The 19,385-nt window shown below is 34.1% G+C and overlaps 3 protein-coding genes across 4 annotated transcripts; 2 read left to right on the plus strand and 1 right to left on the minus strand.

The window, feature by feature from the left end:
- Nucleotides 1-2,024: 2,024 nt before the first annotated feature.
- LOC132305705 (uncharacterized) lies at nucleotides 2,025-11,253 on the plus strand. Of its 2 annotated transcripts, XM_059803214.1 has the most exons (6): nucleotides 2,025-2,200; nucleotides 6,625-6,678; nucleotides 8,026-8,129; nucleotides 9,325-9,363; nucleotides 10,637-10,823; nucleotides 10,991-11,253. In XM_059803214.1, the coding sequence occupies exons 1-5, from the start codon at nucleotides 2,125-2,127 to the stop codon at nucleotides 10,793-10,795; spliced, it is 432 nt and encodes a 143-aa protein (XP_059659197.1). In that variant the 5' UTR covers nucleotides 2,025-2,124; the 3' UTR covers nucleotides 10,796-10,823; nucleotides 10,991-11,253. The 2 variants fall into 2 exon arrangements, with proteins under 2 accessions (XP_059659197.1, XP_059659196.1); XM_059803213.1 differs by lacking the exon at nucleotides 10,991-11,253 and having other exon boundaries at nucleotides 2,026-2,200; nucleotides 10,637-10,866.
- A 785-nt stretch (nucleotides 11,254-12,038) lies between these two features.
- LOC132305689 (tetraspanin-19-like) lies at nucleotides 12,039-14,027 on the plus strand. Its single transcript, XM_059803212.1, has 7 exons — nucleotides 12,039-12,351; nucleotides 12,453-12,633; nucleotides 12,806-12,905; nucleotides 13,131-13,211; nucleotides 13,283-13,387; nucleotides 13,458-13,634; nucleotides 13,734-14,027. The coding sequence occupies exons 1-7, from the start codon at nucleotides 12,330-12,332 to the stop codon at nucleotides 13,743-13,745; spliced, it is 678 nt and encodes a 225-aa protein (XP_059659195.1). The 5' UTR covers nucleotides 12,039-12,329; the 3' UTR covers nucleotides 13,746-14,027.
- A 231-nt stretch (nucleotides 14,028-14,258) lies between these two features.
- LOC132305731 (sphingolipid delta(4)-desaturase DES1-like) lies at nucleotides 14,259-18,631 on the minus strand. The gene is made up of 2 exons (XM_059803216.1): nucleotides 17,763-18,631; nucleotides 14,259-15,315 (listed from the first exon to the last, which is right to left on the minus strand). Exons 1-2 carry the CDS (start codon nucleotides 17,910-17,912, stop codon nucleotides 14,482-14,484), a joined length of 984 nt encoding a protein of 327 aa, XP_059659199.1. The 5' UTR covers nucleotides 17,913-18,631; the 3' UTR covers nucleotides 14,259-14,481.
- Between the last annotated feature and the right edge of the window lie 754 nt (nucleotides 18,632-19,385).

The following is a 19,385-nucleotide window of genomic DNA, read 5'->3' on the forward strand; positions in this document are numbered from 1 at the left end:
CGTAGTTGGCATGGCCCATTGAGATTAAGTCTCAAATCAAATGAGAGATAATACGTGTCCGATACTTCTTAAACATATTAATAATTTTTAAATATATATATATCTGTATATATATTTATAACACATATCCGATATTCTCAAATACTTCTTAAGTATTTCGATTATGTATCTGACATTTTTCAAATACTTCATCACACATTTTAAATAAGTTTAAACATTAAAATGTAATTTTTTCAACAATAATAACATATTATAATTGTTAAAAAAAAAAAAATCAAAATTTATTAAATGATGATTAAGGATACTTGTTTTATGTATTGTGAAACAAATTTCTATTTTATATTAATGATTGCATTTAGATTCATAGTATTTTTAAAAAATTAATTAAAATTAATTTATATATATATATATAAATAAAATTTATTAATTTTTTATTACCGTATCTTGCCGTACTCGTATCTTGTATTTTTTTTAAATTTGCTGTATTGCTGTACCTATATCGTGTCGTATTCGTATATTTGCTTCCTAGGGCCGCAGTAAAAGTTGGTGCATACACAAAGAATGAGAACAACATCGTTTTAGACAAATTGTACGATTTATGATAGAGACAATAAACGCGTTAATATAATATAAATTTATATATATATATATATATATATATATTTATTGAGTAAGATAATTATAAACTCGATTTAATTTATACCACGGTCATTATATTGTGTGACATGCGCTTCTTCTTTTCTTTTTTTTTTATATAAAAAAGTGGTATAAATTTATAATGTTGTTTATCGTAAAAGTGTGTATAACTTCACAATGAATCTCTTCCTTCAAGAGATAATATTTAGGATTGTGACCTCAGTTTGGTGGCATGTGGTCTCTTTTTTGCTACCACTGCTTTGGTTCTATTCTATTTGTGTTATAAATGGATTAAGTTCATTCCAATTTTCTTCTGTTTACTAAGAAATATAAACTTTTAAAGTGAAATGACATTACTGTTCTTTTTAGTGTTTCTTATAATAATAATTATTTATTTATTTTTAAAACCAAACAATCTTTGGTCCACGAGACTAAAGGTAAATTAACGTCTGGATTTACGGTATTTTAAATTCATGATTTCAACTGAAGAAAAAATTATTTTTATAAGTTGTGAAATATGGTAAAAGACAATTTGACCCCTTGTGTTTTGCTAAAACTATACATAATTATCACTTCCTATCAGATGCCCATAATTGAGAGTGTTGATGGAGTGAATTAACAATTATATATTATCGATTTTTTACTTAGATTAAATATTGTCATTTTATTATTATGTCCTTGTGTTCATTTGACAAACAAAAGATTCGAGCGTTGTTCGTTTCACTTAAACAAATTAATATTAAGAAACCCTAATTACGTGAGAAATTTTAATGATATTGAAATACTAATCCTAACTTATTTTTAAGGGATGGCCATAATTATTTTGATAGAGGAATCTGAACTTTCAAATAAACGAATAGATTCAAAATCCAAGCACAAATGAACGATTAAAAAACTTACGTTCTATTAAAGTTATTCGGAGGTAAGTGTTGTTGATTATTTTGCACCGTAACTCATTAAAATGAATACTTTTATGTAAAAATTTCTATAAAAGATGGATTTCATGCGATTAATATTAAGTGCAATTAGAAATTTTTTAAAAGTACCAATGCTTTAACCATTAGTTATTATCAACAAATATTTTATTTTATTTTATATTCTTAACAACAACTTGACACAAGGGTGTGTCTTGCAAATTTTGTGGTATTTTAAGGTAGTAATTTGCTAAAAGTTTAATTAAGAAAATTTTAATATGCAATTCTTTATAGTTGCGACTGTTGAGGGGTTATTTAATTTTATGCAATTAATAATTTTCCCTTTTTATTATTTTTTATTTTTCACTGCAATTTCGTAAAACCACATACACTGATAGAGAAAGGGACCAGTAGAATGTCCGTAAACCGTGTAATGTCCGAATGACAAAAATACCCTCATGCCGGAATCTTTTCGGACCGCCCTCACTCACTCTCTCCATTCTCATCCATCGCTTGCGATTAGAGAGAGAGAGGGGCCTAGAGAGAGAAAGTGCAAGAGCATTGTGGAAGAACAATGATTCCACAGCAATGGGCATCGCCATGTGGAAACGAATGCACGCACAAATACGCAGCTCTTACGCAGATTCCATGTAATGCATCTCCATTTTCCCTATATCTACACATCCATGTGTGTGTGTATATGTATGAAAATTTTATATTTTATGGCAATTTTTGATAAATTTATGATTCATACACTGAAATTGAACTCTAGTTGTATCTTTGTGGTTTTAATGATTTATATATATGTATCAGTGATACATGTAATACAGGACTCGCATAAACGCATATCCACAGTTTCTGGAACGGATTATGTTTAATGTATTGTTTGAACGTGATGCAATTTGTTTTGTTGCAGTATATATGTTGAATTTGGGGATTGTATATTAGAAGGCTCACATTTTAATAATCAGAATCCCTAGTTGATGAGTGTGGTCCATTTGGGTGTGGTTTGATGCCTATCTTGTGTTTCCGGATAAGGCAATTAGGGCACCTAAATAAGATCAGGGTAGGTGCTATGTTAATGTTACAGGGTTATGGCTAAGAATTTTCTAGGGGTTGTTTGTCTAGAGGTTTTTCGGTTACTAGAACAATTATTAAATTGGAATATATTTTGGGAAATGGTAAATTTTGTTATTGAACACTTCAAACTCAACATAAAATGTAGAAAGATATAAGGAGCAAAAACATAAATTGGAATTATTTGTTAAAACACATTAAGTGCTTAAAATGGAAAACTTTATAAGTAATTATTTAATTAAATGCATTTGATGATGCACAGCCAGCTATTACTTATAATGTAAAATCCACTTGAAAGGGGCATTCAAGTCATGAAGACCTGAATCATCCCTAAACAAGTTTAGTGGATCTTAACAAATTTATTCATAAATAGTACTCCATCAATTTAAATTTTGAGATGTAGTAATTCAGCACTTTTTTTTTTGTACTTTCTTGAATTTCATCAAATGGCAAAGTCGTAATTCATGAAGATGAGTTTTGATTATGTTCAAGTTTGATATTCATTTTCATATTTGGTTTTTTAAGCAAGTCGTACCTTGTCAAAATTTGCGTTTTGCTATGGGTAAATTACTGATCCCTTGATATAGTTTCTGGTTGTGAGGAGATTTAGTAACTGCATTACTTAATGTTATTTGTCGTCATCGTTGTTTTTGTTACGGCACCGTTTACTTGCAACCACAAGCACGCATGTTTTTTTTCAAATTGCAGTTTTTTTTGTCTTTAAATTATTTCTGGAAAAAGCTACATTTTAAATGTTATTTGTCGTCATCGTTGTTGTTGTTACGGCACCGCTTACATGCAACCACAAGCATGCGTGCTTTTTTCAAATTGCAGTTATTTTTGTTTTTAAATTATCTCCTGAAAAGGCTGCATTACTTAATGGTATTTGTCGTCATCGTAGTTGTTGTTACAGCACCGCTTACATGCAACCACAAGCATACATGCTTTTTTCAAATTGCATTTACTTTTGTTTTTAAATCATTCCTGGAAAAAGAATTAGAAAGGATATGACTATATAATCATGTAGCAGAACCTAAGCTGTAAACCTGGGACAGTGGTGATTGATGACAACCTAATTTGAAATTCATTCTATTTAGTTAGACGTTTCATATATATTTTTATGCAACTTGAAATCTGGAATTATTCTGGATGCAGTTAATTTTGTAATCGTGTTCAACTAAATCACCTGAAAAGCAACTAGGAAAAGATATAGTTGATGATTCAGGAGGTTTTTTTTTTTTTTTTTTTTGTCTGCTTGCTTGGGAAGTCAAAGATAAAAATACTGTCATGTAAAATTTGAGAAGAAAAATCTAAAAAGTTTTACCAGTAAAAAGCTAACTGCAAGAAGCGCACTTGCTTTTCATGTAGCTATTTATTCTCCAATACAATGTATAGGAGAAAAATTTTAACAGAAAAAAGAAGGGAAGAAAAAACAAATAAAATTTGAGCTTTAAAGAAATCTGTGGCCATCAAAGGGGATGTCTCCCATCATAAATAAGACATGAAGGCCTTAACTTCAAAGCATTTTCTAAAAAAAAAAGGCATCAAGTGTGAATGATACATTGCTAGAAGTTAACTTTGTTCTGAAGATCGGGAAGTCATACCATGCCTAAAGAACTTGCAAAGACAGGGAAAGCCAACAGAGTTGAAAACAATATCCAAATTTAAAAAGTCTATCTCGCATAGATATGGTCGTAGGAACCAAACCTGGATTCAGAATGATTTCTACCTGCCAAGATTGTACATATTTAAATATAATGAGCATTCATAGGACACATCAAATACATGTTAATATGCTATAGTATAATTATATCTTCTTGTTCATCCTCTTATTTTATTTGTAAATAAGTTTTATATTATAAACAAATCTGCCAGCAAGTGCATAACATGTGAATCTTCACCAAGTTTTTCGTGTGTATGAATTAAAGTTTTAAGTTAGATGGATATGCCAAGGGCATGTTTGTTATCTTTCCAGGATTGGGGAGCAGCATTGTGTCAAACAGTGTCCAAAACCCTTATGGCTTCCATTTATAAGTTTGTCAATTAGCATAAACTAGTTTGAGGTCTAGGTCAACCAAATGTTAGGCTAATCTTATAAAACTACTGTGCTTTGTGTTGGAGTATTCAGACTTACTAGCAAATATGGGAAAGGAAAATAAAGGGGCCACTGCATATTTGATGCCACTTCTTTGAAGGAGATCTACTGAAGAGGAAGAGATTGACAATCCTAATTTAGGCTTTGAAGAAATTTTAATTTTTTATTTTTGCTTCCCAAAGGAAAAATGAATATTCTACTTTCAGCTCGCAAATAGATTTGGATTGGAATCTAGAACCATTATTAGTCAAGAAATTAACTAATTAGATTCCTTATCTGTTTATTACTCGAAACAAGTATATTTTGTGATTATCGACCATTTTTAAAAAGGAGATTTATAGTTAAATAAATTTTTTGGTTCTTTTCTTTTTTTTTCTTTTTTCTTTTTCAACAGTATGGGCTACATAACGGAGGACAGCTCCCTCCTTGCCTAAAGTTCCCCAACCCATGTCCTTATACTGGACTTAGCACCTTTTCTAAGGAAGGAGCAGGAATACCACCTGAGAATGTTATATTTTTAATTTATTGATATATGTTATCAAGAGAATGATAACTTGATAGTTAAGTGTTTTTGTGCATGCAAAATGGGGAAGATGCTCCTGTTTTATATTATTACTTGGAATTATATCATTTGTATGGCTCAGAGTGTTGGCGTTAAAAAAGAATCAAGAACAACAAATTCATGTAGCAGAAATGAGGATGTTAAGATGGTTGATAGGAGTGACTAGAAAAAGATAGGGTTACAAACCAAAATGCGAGGGAGAAACTAGGTGTAGAGGGAGTAGACTTAGGTGATATGGACATATACATAAAAGACCTATAGATGCACCGGTGAAAAGAGGAAGGATAATTTGCATAGAGGGTAGGAGGTAAAGACGGAGTCTGAAATTAACATGGAATGAAATTCTTAGGGCTTGTAATAGGGCCGACCCCATTCATATGGTATTAAGGCAAGGGTGATGATATCATTTGTAATTTAATTTAGAACTTGGAATACTGCACACATATGTGGCATCTGTAAATTCATATATGATATTTACCACAATGTTATTGTTCAATAGAGTAGGCTTGTGCCTAACCAACTGTCAGAGCAAGTCCCTAGCTTGGCCTAGGTTTTGTTTTGTTTTATTTTTTTCTTTCAATCAATGTAACTGTGCACTAGATTCTTGAATATTACATTTGTTTAACTGATCTGATATTATAATCAGACAGGCATTGTGTGAAGTGACCTAACATTTAAGTTTTTTGCGTTTTAGCAGATCTTTAACAATGTTATTGTTAAGAGAGTTTGCTTGTTCCTAACCAACCGTCAGAGCAAGTCCCTAGCTTGGCCTAGGTTTTGTTTTGTTTTATTTTTTTCTTTCAATCAATGTAACTGTGCACTAGATTCTTGAATATTACATTTGTTTAACTGATCTGATATTATAATCAGACAGGCATTGTGTGAAGTGACCTAACATTTAAGTTTTTTGCGTTTTAGCAGATCTTTAACAATGTTATTGTTAAGAGAGTTTGCTTGTTCCTAACCAACCGTCAGTGCAATTCCCTAGCTTTGTCTAGGTTTTTATTTTATTTTATTTTTATTTTTATTTTTAATTTTACATCCATCATCATAATCATCTTTGCCTTATTCCTAAATGAATGGGGTCGGCCAAAGGCCCTCAGCAAATCTTTTTTTTTTTTTTTTTTCAATCAATCAATGTAACTGTGCACAAGATTCTTGGATTTTAATTTGTTTATCTGATCTGATATTAGGATCAGTCAGGCATTATGATGTAACCTAACATTTAAGTTTTTGGCATTCCAGCAGATCTCTAATGCTTTTGAATTTTAAAATTAATGTTGCATGTTACGTACAGAGCAATCAGTCTTATCATGCATGTATCTTCTGTGTTCTCGTAGGGAGAGTATTTTGCAAAAAGGGGTGTGATGCGGATGGTGAGACATGGGAGGAATGTAAGTTTTACTTCTCAGTGTTCCACATTTTCACTGTTGAACTTCTCAAAATAATCACGTTTGCCTGTTTCTTGGAATTTTGATAGAAGAATTTACATTTGATGGCACTTTGGATCTAATAAGCATAAAAGTATTAACTTTACTGGACTTGGTTGCTTTTAAGAGTGGTTCTACATTGGCAAGGCAAGTCATTAATCATTATTAATCAACTTACTTTGTATAGAATTTGCAAGGAAATAGATCAAGAACTGGGGTCCAGTTACAGTTCAACCTCATTTGTTTCCACTGGGAAAAAGATTGAGACTCTAATGAAATGGTACTGTTGGATGTGACCTCTTCATTACAACATGCTGTTATATATATATATGTAAGGTACAATAGTGCAGCATCCACAACATTAATCTCCCTGTAAAACGTTTTCTGAATGAAAATGAGTTGGCTCTTTCCCTAGTTTAATGAATCTGGTCATGCGTTGAAATGTAGAAATCTACGTAGGAAGACTCAAACAAAGTGCATATTAGAAAAATATGCATGCTGTATTTAGCATTTTCAGTCACACATGCATAAATTTTATTGGCAATTGTTACTTTTGCTTGGTAATATGTATAACAATATTATATTTCTTTGCAAAGAAATTTATTATTCTGCGATCTGCTTGATATATAGCTAAATTGCTTCATTTTGAACTAATAGACCTTAGGATTCTGACAGAATCTAATTCTTAATTTTTTCTGGCTGTAGGCCCTGAATTGTTTGTTGTCATCACATGGGTCTTATGTGACCTGGAAGCATTAGTTAATGCAGTGGTTGGCTCTTGTAGTTTGAGCATTTAGTGATCTGTGTCTAGGCACAAACTCTATAGTCATGGTGGATTGGGTATCATCCGATTAGGACTTGCTATATCGGTTCAGCTTGACTATTCTAGCATATGAAGTCAACATTGCATTTTATCTATAACTGTTATAACATGGTAACTCATTTTATCTAAATCTTTTGGTTACTAATAATGATGTTTTTCAATACCTCCTGATAGTTCAAAACAACAATTGTGGGCAAACAGTAACTGTTCTGATGCACACAATTCATAGATCAAGTGTTCATTTTTGTTTCTATGCCTTTCTATTCTTCTTAAGCTAATTATAAGCTCCCATTAGATCAATTTTGTTTGATCATTTGGCTTGGTTTTTGCCTATTAAAAATCCAAATTAATGTTGAATTACTTACCACCAATACAAAGGTAGAGAATTGATGGTAACGAATCACTTAAGTATCTAAAATATTTAACAGTGAATAACCTTTTGGGTTTGATTCTGAACTTTTAATCAATACGATTATATGATTTTTTAGGTTTGGAGGAGTGCAACGAAATTTGCTATAAGGACCCAGTTTTAAAGGACCGGCAGTGGAGTGCTTACATTGACCGTTCTCCCGGTTCTGCCAGTTACTCAGAGGTATGTTTTTATTGTGTTTAACAGCAGGTTCTTTTGTACCTTCATTTATTTATTTATGTCTTTGGTATCATGCTGAACCATTCAATACAGCTGTTTGTGTGACATGCTTAAACCCTTTTTTTTATTGCTCTTTACTCGTAAGGGACTATAATGTTGGGAAATGATGATTGTTACTAATGTGAGGCATTGTTCCATGATTTTGCTTTTCATCTTATTTCAATTTAAATATCAACATTTTTTTACTGGAAATTAATGTGACTAAGTCATGAATCCTAAAACTACCATTAGAACTGCCGCAATTCCTAATAATACGCAACGTCCTTGCGATTATGGTGGAGAGGAGCATTTAAAATTGTAAATGACTTTAAGGAATGTATGGAAGGTTAATAATATTAGTAATGGATACTTCGGATTGTTCATTCAATTGTATGATCAGAATATTCTAATATATTTGGCCTCTGTAGGCGAAAGATGTCAGGTAATTGGTTAATTTCAACTTCAATTTCTACTTTATATGGAAGATTATTCTTGATGGGGTAATACAGAGCAAGTGGTTTAAGTGCATAACGACTCCACTCACAACCCCCCTTCTTCTTATTTGGGGCATGGGGTGGTTTTTATACTTGAGATGCAACTATTGAGGAACTTTGTTAACAAAAAACCTGATCTACAAAATGAGCAAGTGGAGGTCCATCCTTCCTTGAAGATGGAAATGCTTCTGCATTATGACCGGAAACTGCATTGTGGCTGACACTTTTTTGCTAGTATTGATGGATATAGAAGGAGGATAAACAGAACCTGATTATTGCAAAAGTTACTGATCATAAGCGTTGTCAGTTGTTACTTGGTAGTTTACTTGGAAAGCACCTCCAGCAGATAAAATTGCTAGTCTATAAGTAGAAGCTAATTAGCTTATCCCAATATACCAAATGAGGTTGCTTACAGTGGTGGAGCAGAAGAGGCATAGTTGGGATATTAATCTAAAGGAAAGATGAAGCATCATGTTTAAATGTCAAGCCACACATAATTATTTTTTTCTGAAATACTATAACATGGACGTATCTGTTATTTGTCTAGTTAAATCTGGTGGCGGTGCTCAAATTTTGTTGAGATTCAGTGACAGGAATGCATGATATAAGAGCAATGAATTCATATTCAATAGATTTATGTAGTTTTCTCCTTTTATGCTTTGCAGGAATGCTTCCATGCTTGCGTAGCTGGCTGTGGCTACAAGGTCAGTCTGTGGTCAATAAGGAATTGTTTGGTTTTACACACTTCTTATTTGAAGGTTCATAAAGGAATTGCTTAATTGGATAGATGCTCGACTTTAACATGCTTGACAGAATTTTCATTTGCAAGAACAGCTCGTCGTTTTTTGGTTTCCATGAACTTGTTGCCATGAAGCAAAGAAAAGTCTTGCCATATGCTTCACAAGGGGCAAAATAATTCCTGAGCCATTTGATATTTGGCATCACTGTGTTTAGGCTTTCTCTAAAATCTTAATTATCCCTGAGACTCTTTGGATTTCCATCTAACACTCTAGTGCTTTGCACAAGATAGTTTAGTGTTGCTCTTAGATGCTTTAAGTAGTTTTTGCTCTATAAAAAACTTTCTTTCTAACAGTCGATATGTATTTTGTATAGCCATATTTCTGAGAATAATATCATATCTTTCCGGAAAGCCTTGTCAAACATCTGTTAGAGGAAAACAAGACAATAAGGTCACCTGTAGAAAGACAATAAATTGGACAATGTCATATCAACTGCTGCAACATTTTTCTTTGCAAGGTCTCACTTACCAGGCACGTGATAAAATTAGATTTGAATAGATGAACATCACTTCTGTGGGCTAGAGAAAAAGTGGTCTTGGAACTTGTATGGAAGATAAGAATATTTCTGGTCATATCCATTTTATTAAATGAACAGGAGAAAAAAAAAGAGAAAAAAAAAAAGGAACAGAAGAACATATATTCTGCAGCCGTAGAACTACCTTTTCTCCCTTTTTTGGCCGTGAATGTAGAAAGAAGAAGATGACAACAATAAGGTTGCCAGTAGAAATAAATTTAAAAACACTGCAGTTCTTTGCACTAAAGGTTACATTATTGGGCACATGTTACTCCATCTAAGATAGAACATCTCACTTCTATAAGGTGGGATGGAGAAGGTGGTGGAGAAAAAGAGAAAAGGGATATAAGAATATCTCTTGTTGTGCCGATAAAAACAAATAGAAATGGAATACAAGATCATCAGTGCTGCAGAGGAAGAACTCTTTTTTGTCTCATTTTTGGCTCTCAATGGAGAATTATCTAGCATAGTGCCGTATTCCAATGCATTTAATATTCATCTTGCAGCTATAAAAAGAAAAAGAAAAAAGAAAACAGTTGCAATGAAATTTACACCTTTTTTTTTTGTTTTGTTTTGTGCATTGCATACAAATACTGCAACTGATGGTGGACAAGATCTTTTTTTTGTTGCATCTGATTAATACTTCCTTTTTGTTTATCGCAGTTTGAGATTCCTTCAGAAAAAGTTGATCAAGTTCATCCTAACAGGCCAGCGCCAGCCAAACCTCCCACTTCCCCGAAACCACCCCCACCTATTGTTGATGCCAATCCATCCTCTAAATCCGGTCCAGCTACCAAAGACTTACCAGACACTTCTGCGTAGTGACAGAGAACATAGTTCTACAGCACAAGTATACCTATTAAGACTCTTTTTTTTTTTTTTTTTTTTTTTTTCGAATAGCTTGCATGAAATTTCTTACTGCAGCATACATTTCTTGGATCTGTAGCATCCTAGGGCCGTTTTTTTCTTTTCCAAATAGCTTGCATGAACTTTTGTTGCATCCTTGCCCCTTTTCAGTGGTTGGATTCCTGAAGCATCAGGTGGCTTTTTAGGGTTTTGATAGCGTATCTTTCTCAGCTAATCTATAAGTTTTGTCCCCAAATTTTATGACGACGACCTGAGGTTAGCAGCTGACAGGGCAGATGATGACTCAGGCAATTATGTATTTGGAAACGCCTCGTAATCTCTAGTTCCAATATGAATATATACAATGTTCTCTGTTGATCTTCATCAGATGTTAATGAAAATGAATGAAGTGGTCTTATAAATGTGTTTGAGAATTCCTCAGGACAATACTTGTAGCAGACATTGTGTTGTTATGGCCACTGAAGCATACATTTTATTAGTTAGTTCTCTGGCTGATGAGTGTTCAGCATCTGGAATATTTAAAGAAGATAAGGCCAAAAATAATTCATGTACCATATATACATAGGTTTTATTTATCCATCAAAAAAAAAAAAAAAACTCATTGATGACTGCTAAAACTGCTTTTCTGCTGTTGGATCAATCAATAGTTAGTTAAGGCTGTGGACTGAGCTTGTGGCTTTGGGCCTCTTTTTGGGCCTTGTCCTTTGTGTATTCCTTTGTCCATTTATAGAATTTATTGATGTACTCGATAATTAAAAAAATAAAATAAAATAAAACACTGTTAAATCTACTTTTTTTTTTTTTTTAACCACTGTTAAATCTACTTTACTTATGTAATAATCATTATAAAAAGAAGAAGAAACCTCGTATCATATCATTATAAGAATGAATTAATTAAAATATGATATAACCTCAATGACCAGTCTTTTAAGTTTGGTAGTCTAATATATTAGATTAAATCGCTACCGATGTTAGGGTAGCGTATTTATGTTCTAGACAATTTGTAAAATGTGTGCCGTACTTACCTAACTAAAATAAACAAGTAATAATAGATAAATAATTGTGGTTAAGGAGACGTAGGACTATTAACTTCTGGAATGCTGAAAAAATAAAGTGTTGGGTGAATCAATGCCAAATTTTTTATTTTTTATTTTTAAAAGGTTTTCTAATTAAAGGAGCCACTCTACCAACCCAAGGATAAAATTTAAGTCGTAGACTTGCAACAGAAGGGATTGATTGGCAAAGGTTTAATCAAATTGCAATTTTTTTTTTTTTTTTTGTTATCATGGTGATGCTTATATTCTTTCCTTTTTGACAACACTTCCAACCGTTTTTTTTAGCTGCATTTAAAACTTTGGAAGTGTACCATGCCATCAAACAACAAACCACCACAGTTTCTCGGAAATTTCCTTCCTCTCACTCTTTCAATCAATCATTTTCTAACTCCTCAAGAAATCAAACTTACAATGTCATCTTATCTTTTTCATTAATGCACCAAAATTCCATTTCAGGTTGCTTCTAAACCCTAAAAACAGTTGTTTCTTTGTTCAGTATGTCATATCTTGAGCTAGCCAAGTGACTCATAACTGAAGTTGTTCATGTTCATCAATAGGCCAACATCTGAAGATGGTGAGAGTTGTGAAGAATTGCCTTCAATTTTCTTTAAAACTTGTGAATTCGACTATAGGATTTGTGGGGATCGCGATGATTCTGTACAGTTTGTGGATGATTAGAGTTTGGCAGCGCGACATGGAGGTATCGTCAGTTTATGAGTATAGCTCAAAATTTCCATGGTAAGCTCATTCTTCTACTTAGTCTACTTGATATGAATGTTGTTCTATAGCAGCCTGCAAAAAGTTGAAGCATTTTTTATTTATTTATTTTTCAATCTTTGTTTATGCACAGTTTTCTATTCATTTGTGATATACTTCTGATACTTTAATTTTTTGGGGAAAAAAAATTCAGGTTTATACATGCTTTTCTTGGTATTGGTTTCACCTTGTGTGCAATTACATTTCTTGGACACATTGCTGCAGATACTGCAAATAATCATTGCCTCTCTTGTGTATCCTCTCTCTTTAGAGCGTTACTTTTCTTTTAGTTCCTCTCTAATGTGTCAATCTCCGGAAACAACCTCTTCATGCATGTAAGGTCTTGTACATCTGACTTACCCTAGACCCGTAATGGCAAGAGCCCCTGGGCTAGCCCTAAGGAGTGAATTTGGCGATATTCTTTGATTCTAAGGGTTGTGTCTCAAATATTGTTGTTTGTTGACCTTAATCTGTCACAGTATATATCTATTATCTTTTTACTTCTCCTGTTAGAGACTGCAATTCTAGCAGATGTGATCCTGAACTCTGACTGGGAAAAGGTATGCAATTCTCATGAGTTCTATTTTCTCTCTTCATTTCTGTATCATATGTTGAACTTGTGACTTATCAGGACTTGCCTGAAGATCCATCGGGAAGGTTTGATGATTTCAAACATTTTGTGGACTCGAATTTCGACATCTGCAGATGGATTGGCTTGCTGATTGTCTTGGCACAGGTATCTTCTGAATGCTATAAGGTTTGCTTCGTTGCCTCTACAACTGATCCACTGGTTTGGGTACGTGCAGGGGTTATCGATATTGCTGGCCACGGTTTTGAGAACACTTGAGACGAATCAGGCAAACGACTACGACAGCGATGATGGCTTTGCTCCACCCAGGCTGCCTCTTTTGAACCGCCATGCCCATCCCCTGCCCTATTTTGTTGGCGACCCGAACTTTGCCTCCAAGAATGAGGCCTGGAAGGTAAGGTGGAAACATGTTTGGTTCAGCCAACTATTCATACATCCAAGCATAATTCTTTTTTTCTTTATCATCTGATATAATACATGCTTCCATTGTCAGACAAATAAGTGAACTGAGTTGCGCTAAATGTTCCGTTTACACGAGGAAGAAGAAGCTTGTGGAAGTGCAGTTATCAGTTTGGTATCAGCAGCATAAATTTCCCAAGTGCATCAGAATAGTTGATGGAGATGCTTACAATGGTGCTAGAACATCTGTAACCAAAATTGCTATAGGACTCCTCTATATGAACAATTAATAGTGATCAGAAGAATATATTAGTGGATGTATTTCTCAATATTTGTATGATTAAGATCATTATTGTCTGTTAATATTTTTTTAGTCTAGTTAAAATCATGACAAAAGTCCCGTGTAAATCATGTCCTGAGATCCGAATTCCTAAGAGAAATTTCAAAGTTCCAGTAACATGAAAAACTTCGAAATGGCTGAAGAGCAACAAGAAACATCTATCGCATACTCGAATACTATTTTTACTCTAAACCACACAAGCAATTTTTTTTACAGAAGTATGTAACAAAATGCATGTCACAGAAATGTCTAATAAGTAAAGAGAGTCACAGAAAAAAGTTGAGAATCAGAAGATAGAATATAGGGTTGCAAAACTCATTTCCATTCCACATATTCCAGCAACACAAATCCGATGATTTGCCAATGAAACAAATTACTCACATAGTCACATCTCAATCTAAAACCTTAGCATATGATACTGATCTCAATATGTTACAGAAAAATGATAGTCAAAAAACTGATAGGTAAAGGAAAAAGGGAAAATATTAAAATACAATGGCACCTATTCGGATTTGTTGGTGGTCTTCGTTGACAACTTTCTCTTCATCCGGCTAAAGGGCCCAACCGTCCGGTTCATAATGTACATGTAAATTACTTGGCTCCAAGAATTATGTGATTCCAAAGTCTCGTAATATTCTGGCGCAATCTTCTTCACCTTGTGAAGTTTGCTCCCTGGAATCCTTGGGAAATCATGGTGCTCATTATGGTAACCTACGCTCCATGTCATAAGATTCAGGGGGCCATAGTAAGAGTATGTCTCTTGGTCTGTCTTGAAGACATAATGTTCTGAGATAAAGTGACCAGCCATTGGGTGCAACCCGCCTCCAACAAAAGTGGAAAGGATCAGGTAGGCAAATGATTTCCAGCCCCAAAAATAAACCATGGCAGCATCAAGGCCCAGCTGAATAATCAAATTGACCAACTCCCATATGCCAGGGGGTTTGGGTTTCAGGAATAGAGGTCTGAGAGCATAGAAGAATAGTTGGAAGATTACCCAAATGGATTTCACGACAGCATTTGACACGAGATTAGCTTCAGCGAGGCTTGGGATGTCCATGTCTATGCCATCCACTCCTTGGTAGCGATGATGCTCAAGGTGGTACTTTTGGAAGGTCACAGACATGGGAACACCAATGGGGAGATTAGCAAAAATCCCGAGCCAACGGTTGTACACAGGTGAAGAGAAGGCAAGGTTGTGACTGAGCTCATGGATGGCTAAGAAGAGGTTGTGGTTGAGAAAAGAGCCAAAGAAGTAGGCCACTGCCAGTATCTTCAGCCAGCCTGCATTGTTGAGGAAAGTAGCGGTCCATAGCTGAAGCAAAACAACCACCATGATCTGCAACACCAAAATTTTGAGGATATTAACCATAAATACATCATATTCCCCATGTAGTAAGTACATAATCACTCAAATTCAAATATGTTATATGGCATAATCTTATATTAGTTCAATATTCGTTGCTTTTTCAATCAGTAAACAATCCATCACAAACAATGTGAAATCAAAGAGAGTTCCGACAAAAGTTTATCTTAAAATCACATCCCTGAGTTCAATATTTCAACAATATACGAAAATACACTTCAACCAGTACTTGATTTTCTAGTTTCTTTGGTAACCATCACATCACCTAAACCCAGCACTTCCAGCCATAAAATGCTCCATGAATGTCATCATGATTCTCTTATGTTGCTCTGGCATAGGAATTCATCACCACCACCGTTAGTTGAAGAAATACGGAAAAAATAGCAATATCATCAAGTGAAACATTCTTTTGAAAAGCCTGTCAGAAAACTCAAATTCAACTATGCACAGCAAGAATCACATATTCATCGTATGCTACAGATTTTCATTTCCTGTAGAGAGACAACTATCTCAGTTCACTGTTTTTATTTATTAATTAATTATTACGATTATTATTTTGTGAAGAAAAAAAACCTGTTCTTCAGTTTTAAGTCACTCAAGATTTGCTGTGTGTGTTCAATCCGTTTAGATGCATATCCCTATAGCATTACATTCATGATCCAACAAGAAAATATAATAATTGTTAATGTTATCATAGAAGTACAAAAAAATGCTGTTATCAGTGCAAAGAGAAAATATAGAGAGATTAAGGCTTGCTTTATGTACTCAGAAAAGCCATTTCAAGTATCAGATTAAGCATCAAATACATTAAAAACTGGAAATAATTTTATTAGGAAATGAACAAAATCAGTTATTTAAAGTCATCAGTTTCTCTTTTTCTTTTCTCAAGAGATAAGCAAGCAAAATGAATAATCAAGATACAAATTCCTTTGTGCTATGAAATCTTATAAATTATTTATTTAATTTGGTAAAAGACACGTCTTTGTTAGGTTCGATATAAACCCTTGTACGAATCTGCAAACAAAGAGCTTACTATTTAACGAGAAAAAAACTCATTAACATTATTAAAGGCCACTGCAACCACAATTATGCAGAGAGTTCAATTCCGCGCGGACAAAAAAGAGACACTCAACACCCAACCCGAACTATAGAAATTCATTGCGTGTATAATAAACATATGTTGGTTGAAGATTAACATTCCCTATAATATTAGAAACCAATATTCTCGTCTCATATTTATAAAATAACATAGTTTAATGCATACACTACACACCAGGATAACTTGCAAAATGAATAAATCAGACTTGTCCCATGGACAAACTAGAAGGCTAGCAAGTATTATGAAAAAAATCTACTTAAATATAGCTACAAACAAACTTATCAATAATAATAATAATAATAAACCATCATCAATGAAATCTTAATCCACGTAGAGGGAAAAAAAAAAAAAATTGTAGAAATGGAGAATACATGATACAAATATATCAAATTTCAACTTGAACGAGAGTGGATAAAAAGGGAAACAATAAGTTTGAGTGAAAAGAATATTAGATAATAAAAAAACTAACAAAGAAAATATCAAACTTAATTGAAATGAGAAATCATTTCTGGATGACAAAGACAAGTCCGCAAGGCATATAGAGGAAATTCCGATTCATAAAAAAATTACCATCATGAAAACGGTATTCATTGTGAACACTAGATAAGGAATAGAGAGTTAATTAGATTATGAAATATTTACTCAACATAGCATTTGAGGTCAACAAATTAGGATCCATCAAAATCAATCATTTAAAACTCAATCACGGTCCTGACTTATAAATAAAAAAAAAAAAACTCAATCACGGCCCACTTAAATCTAAGTTATGCAACCATCAGTTTTTCTTCAACAATTCTGTGAAATGGCTGATGTTGTCTAAATTGTCCCTCTCAAGATGATTGATTCCTTTACAGAGTGATACTTGAATCACAATGAATACATTCAGTTTCCATAGGAAGTCCACACTTACACTATGCGGAATATTAAAATCCACTAGACGCATTTAGGAACCAACTACCAATTAAAAAACCCAAAACCCCAACTTTACACAATGCGAAGAATGTTAAACCAAAATAAACGCACCCAATTCAAAGTTGATGATAAGAAATCCAAAACCAGAACTTTTCATAGAAATTACACAAGAGCAAAAGAGCTCATTCCATAAAATTAGCAAAAGGGTATAAATTCCCACAAATAAATTACATAATGCATCCATTATAATCCACCATAACAATTAACCCATGATATCCAACAAAGAGACAATGTAATGAAACAGAATCATGTAAATATTGAAATTTTACGGATCTAAAAAACCATATAGAGGAACATTACTATACACACACACACAACGAATAGCACATTGTGTGTTTTGCATGCATACCTTGAGGAAAGCAAAGGGATCGGGGCCGAAGAGGTCTTTGATTTGAGGGTACTGAGAGAGAATCTGTCGCCTGCGAGAAGCGTGTGGCTCATCTGTGTATGACCAGAAGAAGTCCGTCGCCGTTACTCCTTCTCTCTCTTCCCCTCCCATCTCTGTTCTCCTTCTTCTTTCTCCTCCCGTCCCTCTTTCTCTCTTGCTCTCTCTACAATATTATATGGGGTAAATTGCAAAAACACCCCTGCATATTACTCTCTCTCTCTCTCAAGAAACCAACACGTGTGCATATTGGACAAAAATAACAGCTATGAAATCTGCCAAATGAGGGTATTAATGTAATTTATTATCTCCTTCATGCCACTGCGAGAACCAACTTCGCCGCCACCGCCGCACGAGACCAACCATGCCGCCATGCCCACCTCCACAACCGCCACCACCAACATTTTGTACAATCAACAACTCTCTATCTCCCTCATCCCATCTCTGTACAGATGTGTGACAAGGCGACGAATCGGTGAGAGGCGGCGCTGGACGTCGCGAGGGAAAATGGCGAGGCGGCGTTCGTCGGCATATGGAGGAAGGCGAAGGAGTTAAAGAGTATGACGGCGGTGGGGGACTCGATTTTAGCCTCCGTGAGGTGCTGCCGCCGCATTTTGGTTCTGGCTCTCAACGGATCGGTGGTTATGGGGTTGGAGAAGGTGGTGGTGGTGCCGTTGTTGGATGTTGGATGGGGATGGTGGTGGCGGTTATGGGGATAGTGGGGGTGGCGCCACCGCATCTGTGCTGGTGGTGGTGGTGGTGCCGCCACGGCTGGTTCACAGGAGAGTGCATGACAGAGATGATGGGTGGTGGGTAGGTCGAGAGACGATAGGGATTATGTTCATGAGATTACTTAAATGTCCCTATTATTAGTGATGTGGCATTATGTTGTCAGAAATCAATAACTTGTCACAATATTATTGGTAGTTGAGAGCCTTTTTATCAAGGGGTACTTGAGTGACAAGGGATATAATTTATTTGTCTGTCAAATTTTGAAAATTTTGTTTAAAAATGTATGTTTTAAAAAATATCATTTATGGTGCTCCAAAAATAATTTTTGATTTATTTTTTAATGTTAAAAAAAAATGAACCAAACAATTATCCAAATTGAATTGAGTATTAAAAAAAGGACAGTATTTTATTTTTACCGGCGAGTATGTGCACAGCTCTCCATTTTCCTTTTCAATTTTATAATTAAAGACGTATGCATTTCCAGAAGTATTACACAAAATGAGTAAGGCATATTGTTCAAAAAAAAAAAAAAAAAAAGTTTGGTCCAATACACAAGATTCAAAGAGAGTCTAACGGACTTATAGCCTTTACCTTTGCATTAAAAAGTTGTTTCTAATCTTTGAATTGCAAAAAAATTTATCAATCGAATTTAAATTGGGACATTTATTTTTATTTACATATCAATATCTGTTATATCCATCTACCTTTATTTCATTGACGAAAATGCCAGCTTGGATGAGATGGGAGGGGGCTCCTTCCCCTTTCTTTTGCACTTTTTATTTATGACGGGTGGGACATTTTGAGTTACGTGTTTAACTAATCCAATAGATATTAATTCTAACAAATCAACAATGT

Source organism: Cornus florida, unplaced genomic scaffold (genome assembly GCF_030987335.1).
Source record: "Cornus florida cultivar Cherokee Brave unplaced genomic scaffold, ASM3098733v1 CherokeeBrave_3.0.0_Hap2_Chr01, whole genome shotgun sequence".
Classification (NCBI taxonomy): domain Eukaryota; kingdom Viridiplantae; phylum Streptophyta; class Magnoliopsida; order Cornales; family Cornaceae; genus Cornus; species Cornus florida.